Source organism: Pan paniscus, chromosome 4 (assembly GCF_029289425.2).
Source record: "Pan paniscus chromosome 4, NHGRI_mPanPan1-v2.0_pri, whole genome shotgun sequence".
NCBI classification, from domain to species: Eukaryota; Metazoa; Chordata; class Mammalia; order Primates; family Hominidae; genus Pan; species Pan paniscus.
Genome location: NC_073253.2, coordinates 85,152,660 through 85,172,100, shown reverse-complemented (window position 1 = coordinate 85,172,100; position 19,441 = coordinate 85,152,660). Strand labels below are relative to the sequence as shown.

At 35.0% G+C, this 19,441-nt stretch overlaps 1 protein-coding gene across 9 annotated transcripts in view; it reads left to right on the top strand.

Moving 5' to 3' along the window:
- LOC130541532 (uncharacterized) overlaps window positions 1–19,441 on the top strand; it is a 134,373-nt gene that overhangs the window by 15,286 nt on the left and 99,646 nt on the right. For 4 of the 9 annotated variants that reach the window (XM_057302314.2, XM_057302317.2, XM_057302315.2 and 1 more), the window contains one exon: window positions 10,204–10,264. The exons of 1 other annotated variant lie outside the window; for it this stretch is intronic. In XM_057302314.2, coding sequence (XP_057158297.1) covers window positions 10,204–10,237 — 34 coding nt within the window. In that variant the 3' untranslated portion in view covers window positions 10,238–10,264. Of the gene's footprint in view, window positions 1–10,203; window positions 13,428–13,582; window positions 14,295–19,441 lie in introns of those variants that run through there. 4 more of the 9 variants (XR_008955591.2, XR_008955590.2, XM_057302316.2 and 1 more) reach the window with 4 other exon arrangements.

Here is a 19,441-nt window from a genome sequence, read left to right as displayed (position 1 = left end):
TGAAGAATCATCAAAAAACAGCTAATGACCAGGAAACAATTAATTTTAACTGATTTTTGGAAATGTTACAGATGAGAAATGTTATTAATCCATCTAAACTACAGATACAAATAATTAATTCCTCTCCCAAATCATATTGTGTCCGGAATTGGTGGGTTCTTGGTCTCACTGACCTTAAGAATGAAGCCGCAGACCCTCGCGGTGAGTGTTACAGCTCTTAAGGTGGCGCGTCTGGAGTTTGTTCCTTCTGATGTTCAGATGTGTTCGGAGTTTCTTCCTTCTGGTAGTTTCGTGGTCTCGCTGGCTCAGGAGTGAAGCTGCAGACCTTGGCGGTGAGTGTTAACAAGCTCTTAAGGCAGAGCGTCTGGAGTTGTTCGTTCCTCCTGGTGGGCTCTTGGTCTCGCTGGGCTCAGAAGTGAAGCTGCAGATCTTCCAGTGAGTGTTACAGCTCATAAAAGCAGCATGGACCCAAAGAGTGAGCAGTAGCAAGATTTGTTGCAAAGAGCAAAAGGACAAACCCTCCACAGTGTGGAAGGGGACCTGAGCGGGTTGCCAATGCTGGCTCGGGCAGCCTGCTTTTATTTTTTTATTTGGCCCCACCCACATCCTGCTGATTGGTAGAGCCCAGTGGCCTGTTTTGACAGGGTGCTGATTGGTGCCTTTACAATCCCTGAGCTAGACATAAAGGTTCTCCAAGGCCCCAGCAGAGCAGCTAGATACAGTGTAGATTGGTGCACTCACAAACCCTGAGCTAGACACAGGGTGCTGATTGGTGTGTTTACAAACCTTGAGCTAGATACAGAGTGCCGATTGGTGTATTTACAATCCCTGAGCTAGACATAAAGGTTCTCTAAGGCCCCACCAGAGCAGCTAGATACAGAATGTCGATTGGTGCATTCACAAACCTTGAGCTAAACACAGGGTGCTGATTGGTGTGTTTACAAACCTTGAGCCATTTACAGAGTGCCGATTGGTGTATTTACAATCCCTGAGCTAGACATAAAGGTTCTCCAAGGCCCCACCAGAGTAGTTAGATACAGAGTGTTGATTGGTGCACTCACAAACCCTGAGCTAGACACAGGGTGCTGATTGGTGCACTCACAAACCCTGAGCTAGACATAGGGTGCTGATTGGTGTGTTTACAATCCCTGAGCTAGACATAAAGGGTCTCCGAGGCCCCACCAGAGCAGCTAGATACAGAGTGTCGATTGGTGCACTCACAAACCCTGAGCTGGACACAGGGTGCTGATTGGTGTGTTTACAATCCCTGAGCTAGATATAAAGATTTCCCCACCAGACTCAGGAGCCCAGCTGGCTTCACCCAGTGGATCCCACACAGGGGCTGCAGGTGGAGCTGCCTACCAGTCCTGCACCATGCGCTGGCACTCCTCAGCCCTTGGGCGGTCGATGGGACTGGGCGCCATGGAGCAGGGGGCGGCATTCGTCGGGGAGGCTCGGGCTGCACAGGAACCCACGGAGGCGGGGGAAAGGCTCAGGCATGGCAGGCTGCAGTCCCGAGGCCTGTCCCACGGGAAGGCAGCTAAGGCCCGGCGAGAAATCCAGCGCAGCGCCAGTGGGCTGGCACTGCTGGGGGACCCAGTACACCCTCCGCAGCTGCTGGCTCGGGTGCGAAGTCCCTCATTGACTGGGGCCAGAAGGGCTGGCCGACTGCTCTGAGTGCGGGCTGCCAAGCCCACGCCCACCTGGAACTCCAGCTGGCCCGCAAGTGCCGCACGCAGCCCCGGTTCCCGCTCGCGCCTCTCCCTCCACACCTCCCTGCAAGCTGAGGGAGTGGGCTCCAGCCTTGGCCAGCCCAGAAAGGGGCTCCCACAGTGCAGTGGTGCGCTGAAGGGCACCTCAAGTGCCGCCAAAGTGGGAGCCCAGACAGAGGAGGTGCCGAGAGCAAGCGAGGGCTCTGAGGACTGCCAGCACGCTGTCACCTCTCAATATCACAGTTGGGAACTGCAGATGATTCAGTTGTATTCGTACTCGCTCTCAGCGAAATCTCAGTACTGTTACAGTGAATCCAGTCTTCCTTCTATTTCATCCATTTCTTTGGACCCAAAGATCTCACACTCTTTTCACATTTTCTGCTCTGTTTTCTTTTTTACCAATTCCATTCTTAACATATTTTATTTTCTCAGCCGATAGTGTAGTTTTCTTCTACCCTCAGAAAAATACCGCTGCATATGCATAGGTTGCGATAGATTGTGGGAAGAATTCCAACGTAAATACTGAAAGCGTGGTAAAGTAGCTCTTTCCATTTATATATTAATCCCTTTGTTTCAAGGGGTTCTGGAATATGTCTCCATATACCATGTTGGAAATAATTTGTGTAACATTACACTGTGCCTCCTTCAAGTTCCCTTATCTGGGGGTAAAGGAACCAGGAACTAGGATGTAATTCAGCTTCCAGACTATTTTCTACATATGAATTAACTGCATAAAGTGATGTCCTAAGATCAATGCATGTAGGTCCGCCTTGTAACTGCTTGTCAGTTACCTTCATGCAAAGGAATGTAACTTGCATGGCAGCCAGGACTGCATGTCTTTAATAATTAAAATCCTAGTTTTAAAAATTCTGCTATGATTATTCGGGTTTTGGGAAATTACGTTTACCCTTGTTAATATGTATGTATATGGAGAATTACACATTATTTTATCATAGCTTTTTAGTCTCTTTATAATTTTTCTTATTATCTAAGAAATTATATATCTGAGTATATTATATAATATTTGTGTAAAATACATAGGGAGATCCCCACAAACAATATACACTAACACATGCACAATTATTGTTTTATCTGGCAATGATAAAACATTGGTTACCTAATTCGCAGGCAAATGCAGGGAATATCAGTGAATTTAACCGACATATAAAGATACTATATATATCAGGATTATTTTATAAGATGCACTACTTCGTATGATTTTGCTTAAGAGCTTATTGCTAAAACATTAGCACATTTTTATCTTTTTAATTTGCTTAGATCATTATATTATAGGCCTGCAGGCTGCCTAGGTTGCGGAGGTCAACCCAAGGATCGGATTATGCTGCTGTTGTCAGCACTTCAGTTTCCACTGAGATCATTCAGTTCAATTTCATATTTAACCTTTGACTTCAAGCTTATCTTCATCCAAAATGCTTTGCAGACACTTTGAAACAACACATCATTTACATATCATTGCCCCAGTACAAGCCAAAACCATAGCTATCAGGATGTAACAGCAGTGTGAGTTTTACTTCAAGGACACAGGATGATGTTTCTTCTGAGCAAATTAAAAAAGAGAGTTGTCTAATGGACCCAGGGACATTTAAGACACCAGAATAAATATGATAAAATCTTGAATAAAAAGTTCTATTTTAATAAGAAGTGAATAGCTAATAAGAAAATTGAATTGAATATCCCGATATTCATTATTACTACATTATATGAAATAGCACAGTAATGATTTCATCTTTATAAAAATCAATAGTTACATTCCTTCTCTTTAAACATTAATATTTTATGAAAGGTTTAATGTTTTGGATGTTCACCACAGAAGACAATGTTATTTGCCGATGGATAGTGAAGAAATACTTTAGCACATTAAATAACTTACCAATTGTTTCAAATATGTTAATAATGATGTTATGAACTGAAAATATCTTTATGCTATTACTAATGTGTTTATGTTTAAGATGCTTCTAATTTTACTGTAAACAATGTAATCTGTATAAGATGGCTAATTAGAAAAAATATCCCAATTATTCTTCTCCTACTTATGTTGAATTGTTGAATTAAAAATAATCAACTTATTTTGGATTGAATACGGAAAGATATAAATGGCACCAACTGGTTCTTTCTTCTGCCATATTTACAAAGTTTATATATATCCCCCCCAAAAAACAAATACACAAGATTCTAATAGTATTTTCTATAGAAATTAGTCATTCTGGATTTTTATTCTGTGGGTAATAGTTTGCTTAGAAATAACAATATTTACTAATTTTAAACAAAACACATTAAATGACAATATTGGGTATATTTTCTCCTAAAGCTATATAGATATATTTAAATTTTAATCACTTGGATCATAGGATCTAATGACCATATTACTTCCGTGATAATGTTTTGCATTACTTCTTAATAAAAATTTTAAGTAAATTTTATTTTTTAGAATTGTTTTTAATTTACGGAATTGTGAAGAGAGTGCAGACAGTTCTAATATACACAATTCTCTACCCTTTTTCCCTCTGTTATTAACATCTTATATCAGTATGGTATATTCATTCATTCTTATTAATGAACAAAAGTTAATACATTATTACTGACTAACCACATTTTATTCAGGTTTTTTTGGTTTTTACCTATAGTCCATTTCTGTTCCAAGATTCTATCTAGGGTATGACATTATTTTGTGGTGTTCTGTCTCCTTAGGCTCCTCTCCTCTTGATAGTTTCTCAGATTTTTCTCATTTTTGTTGACTTTGACAGTTTTGAAACATACTGGCAGGTGCTTTGTAGAGTGCCCCTCTGTTGAGATTTGTCTGGTATTTTATTTATGATTAGACTGGAGTTATGCATGTTGGGAAAGGAAGATAACAGGGTTAATGCCATTCTTATCACATCATAGCAAGGTTACTTACTATCAACATAAGTTTTCACTGTTGATGTTGATCCTATTCACATGGCTGAGGCAGATGAATATTACATGTTACATATAATTATTATATGTATTATATTTACATATGTAATTATTATATGTAATATATAATATAGAATATATAGTATGCATAGTATTGTATATTATATGTTATAGTATATGTGTAACATATGGTGTATATTATATATTATAGTATATGTGTAACATATGGTGTATATTATATATTATAGAATATGTGTAACATATAGTGTATATTATATATTATAGTATATGTGTAACATATAGTGTATATTATATATTATAGTATATGTGTAACATATAGTATATATTATACATTTTATTATATTTATGCTGCACAAATACATATTTTTATATTAGTATATAATATATTATATAATTATATAACATATATTACATCCAATATATTAATGTTTATATAACATACAGGTCATATATCTAATATATTACACATATAATATATAACATATACAATATGTTATATATAACAATTTTATGTTCTATATATTATATACTATATTCTATATATAATATATACTATGTTATATATAGTATATACGTTACATTATATAATACGTAACAGTATAAAAATATAGGAATGTATTTTTACATGAGATATATTTATTTCTCTAATATCAAAATTAACATCAGATTAATTAATACAGATTCATATATAATATCCTATAATTTTTTCTTCCTTGTTACATCTTTTTGCCATTGAAATATCCTTGCATTTTTCCTCACGTTTATATTTAATTAATAAACACACAACTTTTAATTTTCAATTGTATTGTGTTTTTTACTACTTTTTTTTACATTTCTTACTTGATTAATTATAATTTATTAATCAATATTATTTAATTGTGTTAAATTTATTTATCAACTCATACAGAAGGCATATGAATATAAATTTAACTCTAAATGCAACTCTAAAGACATTTTAAACATCGATAAATGGTAATGTCTTTTTACATATTAATAGTAAATTTTAGTTGCAAATCTAACTGTGGAAGAAAAATTTGGAAGCTAACTATTTCATATATTAGGGTTTTTTAAAATTTTAATATTATCACATTGTTCACAAATATTCAAATTGCTTTTTCTTTACTGAAGTATGCATTTTTCCTTATTTTCTTAAGGTATTATAATTTTAATGGCTTATATTAATTTGTAAATATGTTTCTATGCAGAGAGCAATATAAAAACATATATACCATCAGCTGTGTTTGTGTGTGTGCAATTACATATACAGAGAAACTCAATAAATCAAGATAATTATATTTTTCAAATAATATAGATCAGTGTTAATTTGTCAACTTGGTTTTTCAAACACTAGGAAACTCTTTTAATGAGAAGTAATTCATATCCTCTGAGAGCATCAGTATTTTTTTTAAATATCTACATGTCTATATTTATATATGTTGAGTATATATATATGCATATATAAATGTATATTACTTTTATATATATTAGAAATCATTTTAAGTAAGTAGCACATGAACAGTTTAAACTTACAGTTGAAAGACAGATTATGTATTTTACTAATACCACATAACCCATTTTGTCTCTTTTGAGGATTTCCCTTTAATTCCACTTTGAGATCATCATTACTATTATTTAATACAGCTATGAGTGATAGAACTTGTGAAAGATGAGAATATGATTTTAGTTTTGCTTTCAGATTCCTGTTGAGGTAGATTATACAAGAAAGATAATTAAATTTAAGTATCAATAATCTATTTCAAAAGAAGTAGACTTCAAAAAGTATATGATGCAGAAAAACTTAGATTTTTTTTCCAGACAAAGAGTAATTTTTCTATTAATAGTTACTCTTGAGGAAAGTGTAAATTTATAAACAAATAATTAGATAACAAAATAAATAAATCCATAAGTACAAACAAATAAAGAATTGTGGTACGCATACACGCACACTCTGTTTACTTTTTTTCCCTAACCATACTACCCGACTAATCCTGTATACGTTTTTCACATTTTCTTATATATCTAATTTATGCTTTCAGAAATTAAATAATATGCTTTATTTCTAGTAGTCATATAATTTTACCTTAAAAATTTTTTACTTATTTGATTTGTTTTATAATGATAAAATGTTTTGCAACAATTTGAACAATTTGAAATAAAGAAAAAGTCAGTTTACCTTGGTGCGTGTCTTTCTGTGAGATACTTATTACAGATTGCTCATTAAATCATAGATAAAAGGAGACACATATTCAATATGTTGCATGTTTATTTCTCAAATGGAATCATGATGTATATACAGAGATTATTATTTTTAATACGTAAAGCTAAATTAAATAGCCATGAAACATTCTATTACTACAGTGAATACCTACACACTTAGAATACAAATAAAGAATAAAACATTATTTGTGTTGTTGAAGCCACCTGGATTACTCTCTCTGGTTGCACATATGTTCTTTCTTTCAGAGTTAGTCACTGTCTTGAATTTGTTTGTTGATTCTCATACACTTTCCTATACATTTATTATGTGGTAGTTTTACTAAATAATCTATGTATTATTTGCTTCTTTTATTCTGTATGTAAGTCATGTCATATGGATATACAGTATTTTCAGGAATGTTGCTTTCTAAAATCTACATTATGTTTTAATGATATATCCTTTGCCTAACAGACCTATAATAGCCTCACTTGAGCTGTTGATTTGTAAGGCAATACTGATTCGCATTAAGATCTACCCCTCAGTCTCATGTCACTAGATTCACATTTCAGCCAGCCCCACAAAGGAAGTTAGGTATTGTGATTCATGAGTTGTAGCATTGCCAATAATTACAAAATAATAAACAGAAATCTGGGAATAATCATGAGAAACAATCTTATAGGTGCCAACTTAGGGTGAAAGGGATGATGTAATGTTGGATCAGGTTGAAAATATTAGACAGAAAATACTAAATTAAAAATATATATATATATGGGTTCAGTCTATTAACCTAGGAGCTGGCAGCAGCTCTAATAATTAGTTGGTTGACTGAAATCTGAACCCAGCCATAATCTCCATTAAAATTCAGGTATTAGAGCAAGCTTAGTGTACCACAGAAGGAAGTATCCTCAGGTTTAGGGATATGACATGCTGAAGTAGATTTATTATGTTGAATCTACTCACTTATTACTAATTAAATCCCAGAGGGTACATAATATATTGCCTTTATTCAAGCTTTGGGAAATGCATTGGTAAGATAAGAACCAGTATCTTTCTAAGTCTTTAAGGTGGTCTGCAGGCCAACCTCACTGACAGTGGATACGGATATATATCCAGTTAATGGTGAAAGACTGAAGAGTTTTAACAACATTCTACTCTACTAGAAGTACAAGATATTTGGTAAAGGGATTCAAATATTAACATCAAATAATGTGAGCATGCATTCTTCTCTAGTTAGATTTTTGTTTGCTTTAATTTTCTAATTTACAGAAATATATATTTATGGGTTGCATAGTGACATTTTGATACATATAATGTATAGTGATTAGATCAGGGTGAATAGCATATCCATCATCTCAAACATACCCTTCTTCTAGCTATTGGAAATTATGTATTATTGTTAACTATAGTCATCCTACAGACTTATGGAACCAGAACTTATTCCCCCATCTAGCTATAATTTTGTATTCTTTAACAAATCTCTCGATGTATCTGATTTGGGGAGGTAATTTTCTTTTTATCCATCTAAAAGCTGTAGCTTTTCAACCTTCGGTAGAAGTTTCTGCCATCAGTTTCCCACCTGCTTCCACTAAGGTAATGTTGTATTATTTGTTTTAACCCTAACACTTGTTACTTCCATTCCTAGAGGACAGAATCCTTAGAGTAGAATTTTTTGGGATGAACTATTCTGCCTTTTGGTTTGTTTTCATTTTTATTTTTATTTTTATTTTTAATTTTTATTTTATTTTATTTTTATTATTATACTTTAAGTTTTAGGGTACATGTGCACATTGTGCAGGTTAGTTACATATGTATACATGTGCCATGCTGGTGCGCTGCACCCACTAACTCGTCATCTAGCATTAGGTATATCTCCCAATGCTATCCCTCCCCCCTCCCCCCACCCCACAACAGTCCCGAGAGTGTGATGTTCCCCTTCCTGTGTCCATGTGATCTCATTGTTCAATTCCCACCTATGAGTGAGAATATGCGGTGTTTGGTTTTTTGTTCTTGCAATAGTTTACTGAGAATGATGGTTTCCAATTTCATCCATGTCCCTACAAAGGACATGAACTCATCATTTTTTATGGCTGCATAGTATTCCATGGTGTATATGTGCCACATTTTCTTAATCCATTCTCTCATTGTTGGACATTTGGGTTGGTTCCAAGTCTTTGCTATTGTGAATAATGCCGCAATAAACATCCGTGTGCATGTGTCTTTATAGCAGCATGATTTATAGTCCTTTGGGTATATACCCAGTAATGGGATGGCTGGGTCAAATGGTATTTCTAGTTCTAGATCCCTGAGGAATCGCCACACTGACTTCCACAATGGTTGAACTAGTTTACAGTCCCACCAACAGTGTAAAAGTGTTCCTATTTCTCCACATCCTCTCCAGCACCTGTTGTTTCCTGACGTTTTAATGATTGCCATTGTTTTCATTTTTAATTTAATAGAATTTCAAGACTGTGGTGCATTTTTGCTTTTGTTTCCCCAAAATGGTTGTAGCAATTCTTGTTTCTACCAGTAACACAAAAGACAGTTCTTTACTGGATGATACATTTCTGACAACAGTCTGATTGGTTATACGCACATACACACATACCCACACACTCACATACACACATAAATACTTAAATATATATATATGTGTGTGTGTTTGTGTGTGTGTGTCAATATCTACATTTTTGTTTTGCTCTCCATGACTTCGAATGAATTTTGCTGTTTATGTGTTTATGCTCCTTTTAGCATTTTGATATGCTTGAGAAGCAGACCATTACTTTTTGTTCTACTTGAGTGATTTTAAGTGAATTATAGAAACTTCTATATATTCGTCTCTTTGATGCATTCATTTTTCTTTTATTCCCCTAATTGAACTATGTATACTTATTATGATACCTTATTTCCATACAAAAACTTTATTTTTGTATTATCAAATATTTTGCTTTCTATTATATAACTCAAGTAATTAAAATCTTTACTATTAGAATATTCCTCTAATTTCAGTTTTATATGTATTCTGCTTGGATTTTGCCCAATGGTTATTTTCTTTTAGTTTGCAGAATTGTTTAATATGTTTGGAATTTTTAATTGTCAAATTTGATGACCTTTTCACTTACACTTCATTTATATTTGTAAAAATTACTGAACTTTCACATACACTTTATTTTAAGAGCTTTATGTTTTAAGGTATATGAAATGTTTGAGAGTGCCCACACAATACTTGTATAATGTTATTTCCTTGACAACAGCTGCTAAAATTTAATTATGTGTTTTAAAATTATGTACATTACCTATGTTTAGCTTGAAGATTTTGACTTTAGAACTCTATAGTAAAGTTCTTGTTTCTCTTTTTAGTGACAATTATGCTTTGTCTCAAGCACACTGCTAAACCACTGCTGACTTCAGATCCAGGAAGGTAAGGACATTAGGTATTACCAGTAAAGGCAACAGAATTAATCAGATCCACTCCCTAAGCTTTGTCATTATTCATAACTTTTTCACTTTAGATAGATGCTAAGAACAGTTATTTTTAATATACAATCTAACTTTTAATTATATATGTGTTTAAAGATATCAAAACAGAAAATAAAAATCACTACTATGATGTCTCTTACATGTGTAGATGTAATCATATCATCTTTACTCTTTTAGGGAGTGTTTTTAACTTGTATTATATACTTTAGCATGTAATATAATATGTCAATATAAAGTATAATTTTACTATTTACGTATTATTGTAAATATTTTTGCCGAAACACTTTATCCAGTAACTTTTTTTAGATATTTTTTATGTCTTAAATTATTCTCTGGGATAAAGATGTAAATTATTGTCCACATACTTAATTATTACCTTAAGAGTAATTCTTAGATCCAATTCCACAACCATTTTTGAGACTTTTGATATGCATTGTTAAATTTCTTCTACAAATAACTGTATTATAGTGGCAACCTGTGGTGGAAATAATTGCCTGTTTTTGTCTACTTTATTTGGAACACCAGATTGGATATGTTAATAATAGCTTTTAAAAAGCACATGCTACTGAAAGATTTTGAATAGTAAATTCACACAAAATCAGAGTGACTTATAATCCTTTTTGTTTCTTACTCTGTACAAATATGAATTTTTTTACATTTTTTAATTTAACCATATTTGTATTGCTTGGCACAGAGTATATGTTCAATATATTTTGAATGAATGAATAGTTAACTTCCGTGGTGCTAGATCTCAAAAATTTTGTCTAAAAAGTAGTGACACCTTCCTTTCAAAAGAGAAACTGTGTTTCCTATGTGAAAATTCAATCTTTTCATAAGTTTAAATAATATATTTGAAAGACCCTCAATTTTTACACAGTTTCACAGTTGTACATGGGAAATGTAAGATGAGATAGATGTTTTGTCATACAGAAATAGCTCCTGATAATCCTTTTGACCTACCTGATGCTTTCTCCTGCCTTCTGGATCAGCTCACTAAGTTTTTCAAGCCAGCAGCCTGGTGTATCTCTCTGATATGAGACGTTTTGAAGAAATGCCTCTATTAACCACTGCAGGTGAAGCCTGCTCTCACCTCTCATCGGTCTCTGACAGTGGGGCTCAAGATATAGTACAATACTCCACTCATGCATTCAAGCCACACTGGCTTACAAAACATACAGCAGGTCACTCTTTCCCAAGTCACACATGGTGAAAGTTGTCTTATATCAAAAACTGCTAGTCTTACTTTTCAGTACCTCCAGTTCACAGATGGGCACACACTTTGTAGAAAATCATTTTTTTTTCTTAATACGTAGCCATCAGTTCTGTGAGCTATACCTGGCCATTCTGCGACCAAATAATCACTCTTCAGTGTTTATCTAACTGTAGTAAGGTACTTAATGATTGAATCCTCACTCACCTTTATGGCAAATTATTTCTTAGTCACTACATTGCCCCTTTGCTTTCATTCACCTTGATCACTGTGACCCAATTCATTCAAAGAATTTCTTGTTCAACAAAATTTAATTACAAAGAGATGTAGCTGTGAAGCCCTTGCCATTCTAGGCAAATTTGGACTTTTGCATTCCTGAAATAGCCAAGTTATATGGTGAGGAGTAACATGGAGGCATACATTTATGGATTTTTTTTTCTGTGTTATCAGCGTGGCCCGATATACATGCTCTTATTAAAATGAGTACATTCTTGTCTTGCAAAAGAGAATATTCACATGGTTATTTCCAGGCCAAAGGGAGACTTTCCCAAGATAAATTGATGCTGTCATTTATGGATAGAAAAGAAAAAAAAATAATGACTTTTAAATGATAAAATGCAGTATTAAAGTTTCTTCTCAATAAGATATGTTTTTTCTTTTAAAAAATGAATTAATAAACAGAATTGTATTTTTCAAAAACAAAACAAAATGAAAAATAATAATAATAACAAAACTTGTATTGCTATTTGGCAAGGGAATTTGTGTGTTTATTTGGTTAGAAAAAAATTAATGATCTGAATGAGAGAAGTTCAGATAAACATAATAACTAGATTTTGAGACTATTTATTGCTATAGGTAACCAAGTACTTAGTAGAACCTTTTGTGGACCTATGGCCATGTTTTCTTTATTCCTATTCTTTGCCCTTAATGGGGGATGAAAACATTTCATAGCCACCCTGCAAATAAGGAACTCATCTATTAATGTCAACGGAAAGTTTGTGTCTAGAAGTTATATAGCTTACATTGACACATATCATGGAACAAGGCACTATTTGTTATCGAACTTTCCATGCTGACAGAGTATACACATCAAAAACAAATTTTGCAAAAGGTCATTTTCTGAGAAAAGTAAAGTATTAAAATACTTAAGTAAATAAAGTAGACCTGTTTACAGATCTATTTGTATCTTACAGTGAACTTTGGGATAACACCTTGGTTATTGTAAGTAACACTTTTACACCCCATTAAATGGAATATTTTTCTTGATTACATTTAAGTCCAAAAAATGGATGGATTAACTACATTTATAACTTCTGCAGCTGGATGACCTGGTAAACAAGACCAGAAATATAATATTCCTTGTATTTCTGAAAAAAAAATTTGTTCTTTGGATACCACGTAAGGATGGTAAATTGAAACTAGTACACTGCTTAAATTTGAAGACATATTCCTGGTATATTAAATTTTATTCAGATAGATATTGGAACTCAGTAAAGTATTCAATAAAAATCATGTTAATTTGGGATTTGAGGAGCAATACTTATTTTTTCCTTAGAAAATAACATTTTATTCACACCCTTCAAATATGCACACCTGTTTTTAATTGAATAAATCGTTAAGAAAATAAATAAAATAAAATATATGTTGAGTTTTGTGTAATGGTGAAAATTTGTAAAATATTTAAATGGTATTTTTCATGGAAAAATTAAAAATTAATAATTTCAAATTAGCATATGAATGCAACAAATGCTTTTAGGGCTTTATTAATTGGCTCCCTTCTTTTATTTGCTTGACCTATTATTACAATTTCCATAAAATGTATAAAGTATTTAACAGCAATTTGCTCTAGTGTAATTGACTAAATGTCATGAGTTAAACATGGGAAGCAAAAATCAAGTACTAAAAAAAGAAAAGAATTAACAAATACACTTTTCTGTGAAAATGTATAAGGTTTAATTATTCATTTTTGATGGATTGGCTACAATATATCTGTCATTTTTGAAGGCTAGAATACCAGTGATAATAAGATTCACATTTAAACATTTTTAGTTTTGGTTACAGTGGCAAGATGACCAACTACACATAGCCAGGATGAACATCAGCCACCAAGGGACCAGGACATTGGGATGACAGGCACACTTATACCAGATCTTCAGAGGGAAGGCATTGAGAACAGATGGAGAGAAGGCACAGATGCTGAACTGAAGGGGGAGACCCCCCATGACCACCAAGGACACTTGAATTTGAAAGGAATGATGCTTAAAGAACTGGTAAGGGCAGAATTCTAGCCAGTGCAGAGCCCAGAGGGTTTGATATGGGAGTGTTTGTAGTGGAACACAGCCAGGGACTCCCATCGCCATAGGCACAACTTGCTCCCATAGGAAACTAGCAGAAACTGTTGGACCTGAACTCTTCAGAGTGGGCTTGCCCATGAGACGAGGCCAGTCCAAACTGAGCACTTCTCAGTCTGCTCTATCCACAAGGTCATCAAAAGGATAAAAGAGAATTTTAAAAAACCCATCCAAAGGACAGCAACTTCAAAGATTGAAGAAACATCAGCCCACAAAGATAAGAAAGAACCAGTGCAAAAACTCTGACAACTCAAAAAGTGAGAGTGCCTTATTTCTTTCATAAATCCATACTAGCTGTCCAGCAAGGGTTCTTAACAAGATGGCTGAATAGACAGGAATAGAATATAGAATATAGATATAAGAAAAGAGCATTGAGATTCAGGAGAACATTGAAACCCAATCCAAGGAAGGTAAGAATCACAATAAAATGAGGAGCCTTCCAAGAGCTCCTGAAAGAAACACTAACTGTGGAAAGGAAAGCCCATTACCAGCCACTACGAAATCACACTTAAGTCCAAAGATCAATGACACTATAAAGCAACCACACAAAAGTCTGCATAATAACCAGCTAACAACAAAATAATGGAATCAAATCCAAACATATTAATACTAACCTTGAATGTATATGGTCTAAATGCCCCACTTGAAAGGCACAGAGTGGCAACCTGGACAAAAAGCAAGAGCCAACGGTATGTTGTTTTCAAGAGACCCATCTCACAGGCAATAACACTCATTGGCTCAAAATAAAGGGATGGAGGAAAATCTGCCAAACAAATGGAAAACAGAAAAAAAGCAGGGGTCGGAATCTTAATTTTGGACAAAAGAGACTTTAACAAAGATCAAAAAAGACAAAGAATGACATTAGATAACGGTATAAGGTTAAATTCAACAAGAAGACCTAAGTACTCTACATATATATGTATCCAACACAGGAACACCAGACTCATAAAGCAAGTTCTTAGACACTTTCAGGGAGACTTAGACTCCCACACAATAATAGTGAGAGACTTCGACACCCCACTTCACAATATTAAGGATCTGAACTCAACACTGTTCCAAAGGGACTTGATAGCCATCCACAGAGCTCTTCAACCAAAGCAACAGAATATGCATTCTTCTTATCACCACATAGCACATACCCTAAAGTTGTCCACACAATGGGACATAAAACAATCCTCAGCAAATGCAGAATTACCAAAAATATAACAAACACTCTTTTGGACCACAGCACAATCAAAATAGAAAACAAGATCAAGAAAAGTACTCAAAACTATAGAATTACATGAAAATCAACCAACCAGCTTTTTAATGACTTTTGGATAATGAAAATAAGGCAGAAGCCAAGAAGTTCTTTGAAACTAATCTGAACACAGATGCAACATGCCAGAATTTCTGGGACACAACTAAGGCAGTATTAAGAAAGAAATTTATACCACTGACTACCCACAACAAAAAGTTAGAAAGAATTCAAATTGACAACATAACATCACAAGTAAAACAATGCGAGAAGCAAGAGCAAACTAACTCCAAACCTAGCAGAAGGCAAGAAATAACAAAAATCAAAGCTAAGCTGAAGGAGATTGAGGTAGGGAAAACATTTAAAAGATCAGCAAATCTAGGAGTTGTTTTTTTGAAAAAAATTTAGTAAGACAAACTACTAGCTAGACTAATACAGAAGAAAAAAGATCCAAATAAACACAAATAGAAATGACAAAGGGAATGTTGCCATAGTCCCTACAGAAATACAAAAGAAATCAGAGACTGACTACTAAGAACATGTCTATGAACAGAAGCTAGAAAATATAGAATAAAGGATAAGTTCCTAGACACATACACCCTCCCAAGACTAAACCAGGAAGAATTTGAATCCCTGAAAAGACCAATAATAAGCTCTGAAATAGAATCAGTAATAAATAGCCTACCAAGAACAACAGCAACAACAAAGCCCTGGACCAGATGGACTCACAGCTGAATTCTACCAGATGTCCAAAGAAGAGCTGGTACCATTCCTACTGAAACTACTCCAAATAATGGAGGAGGAGGGACTCCTCCACAACTCATTCAATTAGTCCAGATTCATCCTGATATCAAAAGCTTGCAGATACACACACACACACACACATCCACACACTTCAGACCAATATTCTTGATGTACATTGATGCAAAAATCCTCAACAAAATACTAGCTAACTGAATTTAGCAGCAAATCAAAAACTAATCCACCATGAACAAGTAGGCTTTATCCTGGATACAAGGTTGGTTCAACATATGCAAATCAATAAATATGATTAATCAAATAAACATAACTAAATTCAAAAAACCCATATGATTTTCTCAATTGATGCATAAAAGGCTTATGATAAAATTTGACATCCCTTCATATTAAAAACTCTCAATAAACTATGTATTGATGGAACATACCTCAAAATAATAAGCACCAACTATGGCAAACCCAAAGCCAGCATCTAACTAAATTGCCAAAAGCTGGAAACATTCCCATTGAAAACTGGCACAAGATAAAGATACCGTTTCTCACCCCTCCTATTCAACGTAGTATTGAAAGTTCTGGCCAGAGCAATCAGGCCAGGAAAAGAAATGAAGGGCATGCCAACAGGAAGAAAGGAAGCCAAAATATTTATATTTGTAGACAATATGATTCTATATCTAGAAAACCTCATATTCTCAGCTTAAAATGCCTTAAACTGATACACAACTTCAGGAAAGTGTCAGGATACAAAATCATTGTACAAGAATCACAAGCATTTCTATACACCAACAACAATCAAGCCAAGAACCAAGCAGGAATGCAATCCCATTCAGATCTGCCACACACAAGAAATAAAATACCTAGGAATAGAGCTACCAGGGAGGTAAAAAATCTCTAGAAAGAGAATTACAAAACACTGTTCAAAAGAATCAGAGTTGACATAAACAAATGGAAAAACATATTATTTTCATCAATAGGAAGAATCAATATCATTAAAATGGCCATACTCCCCAAAGTAATATATAGATTCAATGTTATACCTATCAAATTACTAATGATATTCTTCAGAGAAGCAGAAAAAAAATTTTGAAATGTATATGGAAGAAAAAAGTAGCCTGCATAGCCAAGGCAGTTCTAAGGAAAAGAACAAAGCTGGAAGCAGCACGTTACACAACTTCAAATTGTAATATGGGGCTACAGTAACCAAAATAGCATGGTATTGGTACAAAAATAGACACATAGGCCAATGGAACAGATTAGAGAGCCCAGAAACAAGGCATCACAGCTACAATCATCTGATCTTCTACAAAGCTGACAAAAACAAGCAATGGGAAAAGGACTCCTTATTCAATAAATGGTGCTGAGATAACTGGCTAACCATATGCACAAGATTTAAACTGAACCCCTTTCTTACACCATATGCAAAAATCAACACAAGATGGATTAAAGACTTAAATATAGGCCAGGCATGGTGGCTCATGCCTGTAATCCCAGCACTTTTGGAGGCCGAGGAGGGTGGATCACAAGGTCCGGAGATCAAGACCATCCTGGCTAACATGGGGAAACCCCATCTCTACTAAAAACACAAAAAATTAGCTGGGCATGGTGGTGGGCGCCTGTAGTCCCAGCTACTTGGGAGGCTGAGGCAGGAGAATGGTGTAAACCCATGAGGCGGAGCTTGCAGTGAGCTGAGATCATGCCACTGCACTCCAGCCTGGCCACAGAGTGAGACTCTGTCTCAAACAAAACAAAACAAAACAAAACAGACTTAAATATAAAACTCAGAGCTATAAAAACCATGGAAAATGACCTGGGCAATACCATCAGGACATAGGCACAGGCAAGATTTCATGATGAAGATGCCAATAACAATTGCAACAAAAGAAAAAATTGACCTATGGGTTCAAATTAAACTAAAGAGCTTCTACACAGTAAAAGAAACTATCATCAGAGAGAACAGGCAAGCTACAAAATTGGAGAAAATATTTGCAAATTATGTATCTGGCAAAAGTATAATATCCAACACCTATAAGGAACTTGAATTTACAAGAAAAAAAGATCCCATTAAATAAGCAAAGAACGTGAACAGACACTTTTCGAAAGAAGACATACATGTGGCCAACAAGCATATGAAAAAAAGCTTGGCTGGGTGCAGTGGCTCATGCCTGTAATCCCAGCACTTTGGAAGGTGGGTGGATCATCTGATATCAAGAATTCGAGACCAGCCTGGGTAACATGGTGAAACCCCATCTCTAATATTTTTTTTTTAATGAGCTGTGTTTGATGGTGCAAACCTGTAATCTCAGCTACTCAGGAGGCTGAGGCAGGAGAATGACTTGAACCTGTGAGCGGGAGGTTGCAGTGAGCCAAGATCTCACCATTGCACTCCACCCTGGGCAACAAGAGGCGAAACCCCCTCTAAAAAAAACAGATGCTGGCAACATTGTGGAGGGAAGAGAATGCTTACACATTGTTTGTGGGAGTGAAATTAGTTCAGCCATTGTGAAAATTAGTGTAGTTATTCCTCAAAGAGCTCAAAGCAGAACTACTATTAAACTCAGAAATCCCATGACTGGGTAAATACCCAGAGGAATAGAAATTGTTCTGTCATAAAGACACATGCATTCATATGTTCACTGTAGCACTATTCATAATAGCAAAGACATGGAATCAACCTAAATGTCCATTAATGGTAGACTATATAAAGAATATGTGGTATATATACACCATGGGATACTATGCAGCCATAAAAAAATGAGATCATGACTTTTGCAGAAACATGAATGGAGCTGGAGGCCATTATCCTCAGCAAACTAATGCAGAAATAGAAAACCAAATACCACGTGTTCTTACTCATAAGTGGGAGCTAAATGATGAGAACATATATTAGTCTATTTTCATGCTACTGATAAAGACAGACCTGAGACTGGGCAATTTAGAAAAGAAAGAGGTTTAATGGAGTTACAGTTTCACATGGAGGCCTTGCAATCATGGTGGAAGGCAAGGAGGAGCAAGTCATGTATTACATGGAGGGCAGTAGGCAAAGAGAGAGCTTGTGTGGGGAAACTCACATTTTTAAAACTATCAGATCTTGTGAGACTCATTCACTATCACGAGAATAGCACAGAAAAGACCCACCTCCATAATTCAATCACCTTCCACCGGGTTCCTGCCACAACACATGGGAATTGTGGGAGTTACAATTCAAGAGGAGATTTGCATGGGTCCACAGCCAAACCATATAATTTCAGTCCTGGCCCCTCCAAAATCTCATGTCCTCACATTTCAAAACTAATCATGCTTTCCCAACAGTCCCTCAAAATTTTAACTAATTTTAGCATTAACTCAAAAGTCCATAGTCCAATGTCTCATCTGAGACAAGGCAAGTCTCTTCCACCTATGAGCCTGTAAAATCAAAAGCAGGTTAGTTACTTCCTAGACACAATGTGGGTGCAGGCATTGGGTAAATAGAGTCATTCCAAATGGGAGAAATTGGCCAAAGCAAAGGGGCTACAGGCCCCATTCAAGTCCAAAATCCAGCAGAGCAGTCAAATCTTAAAGCTGCAAAAT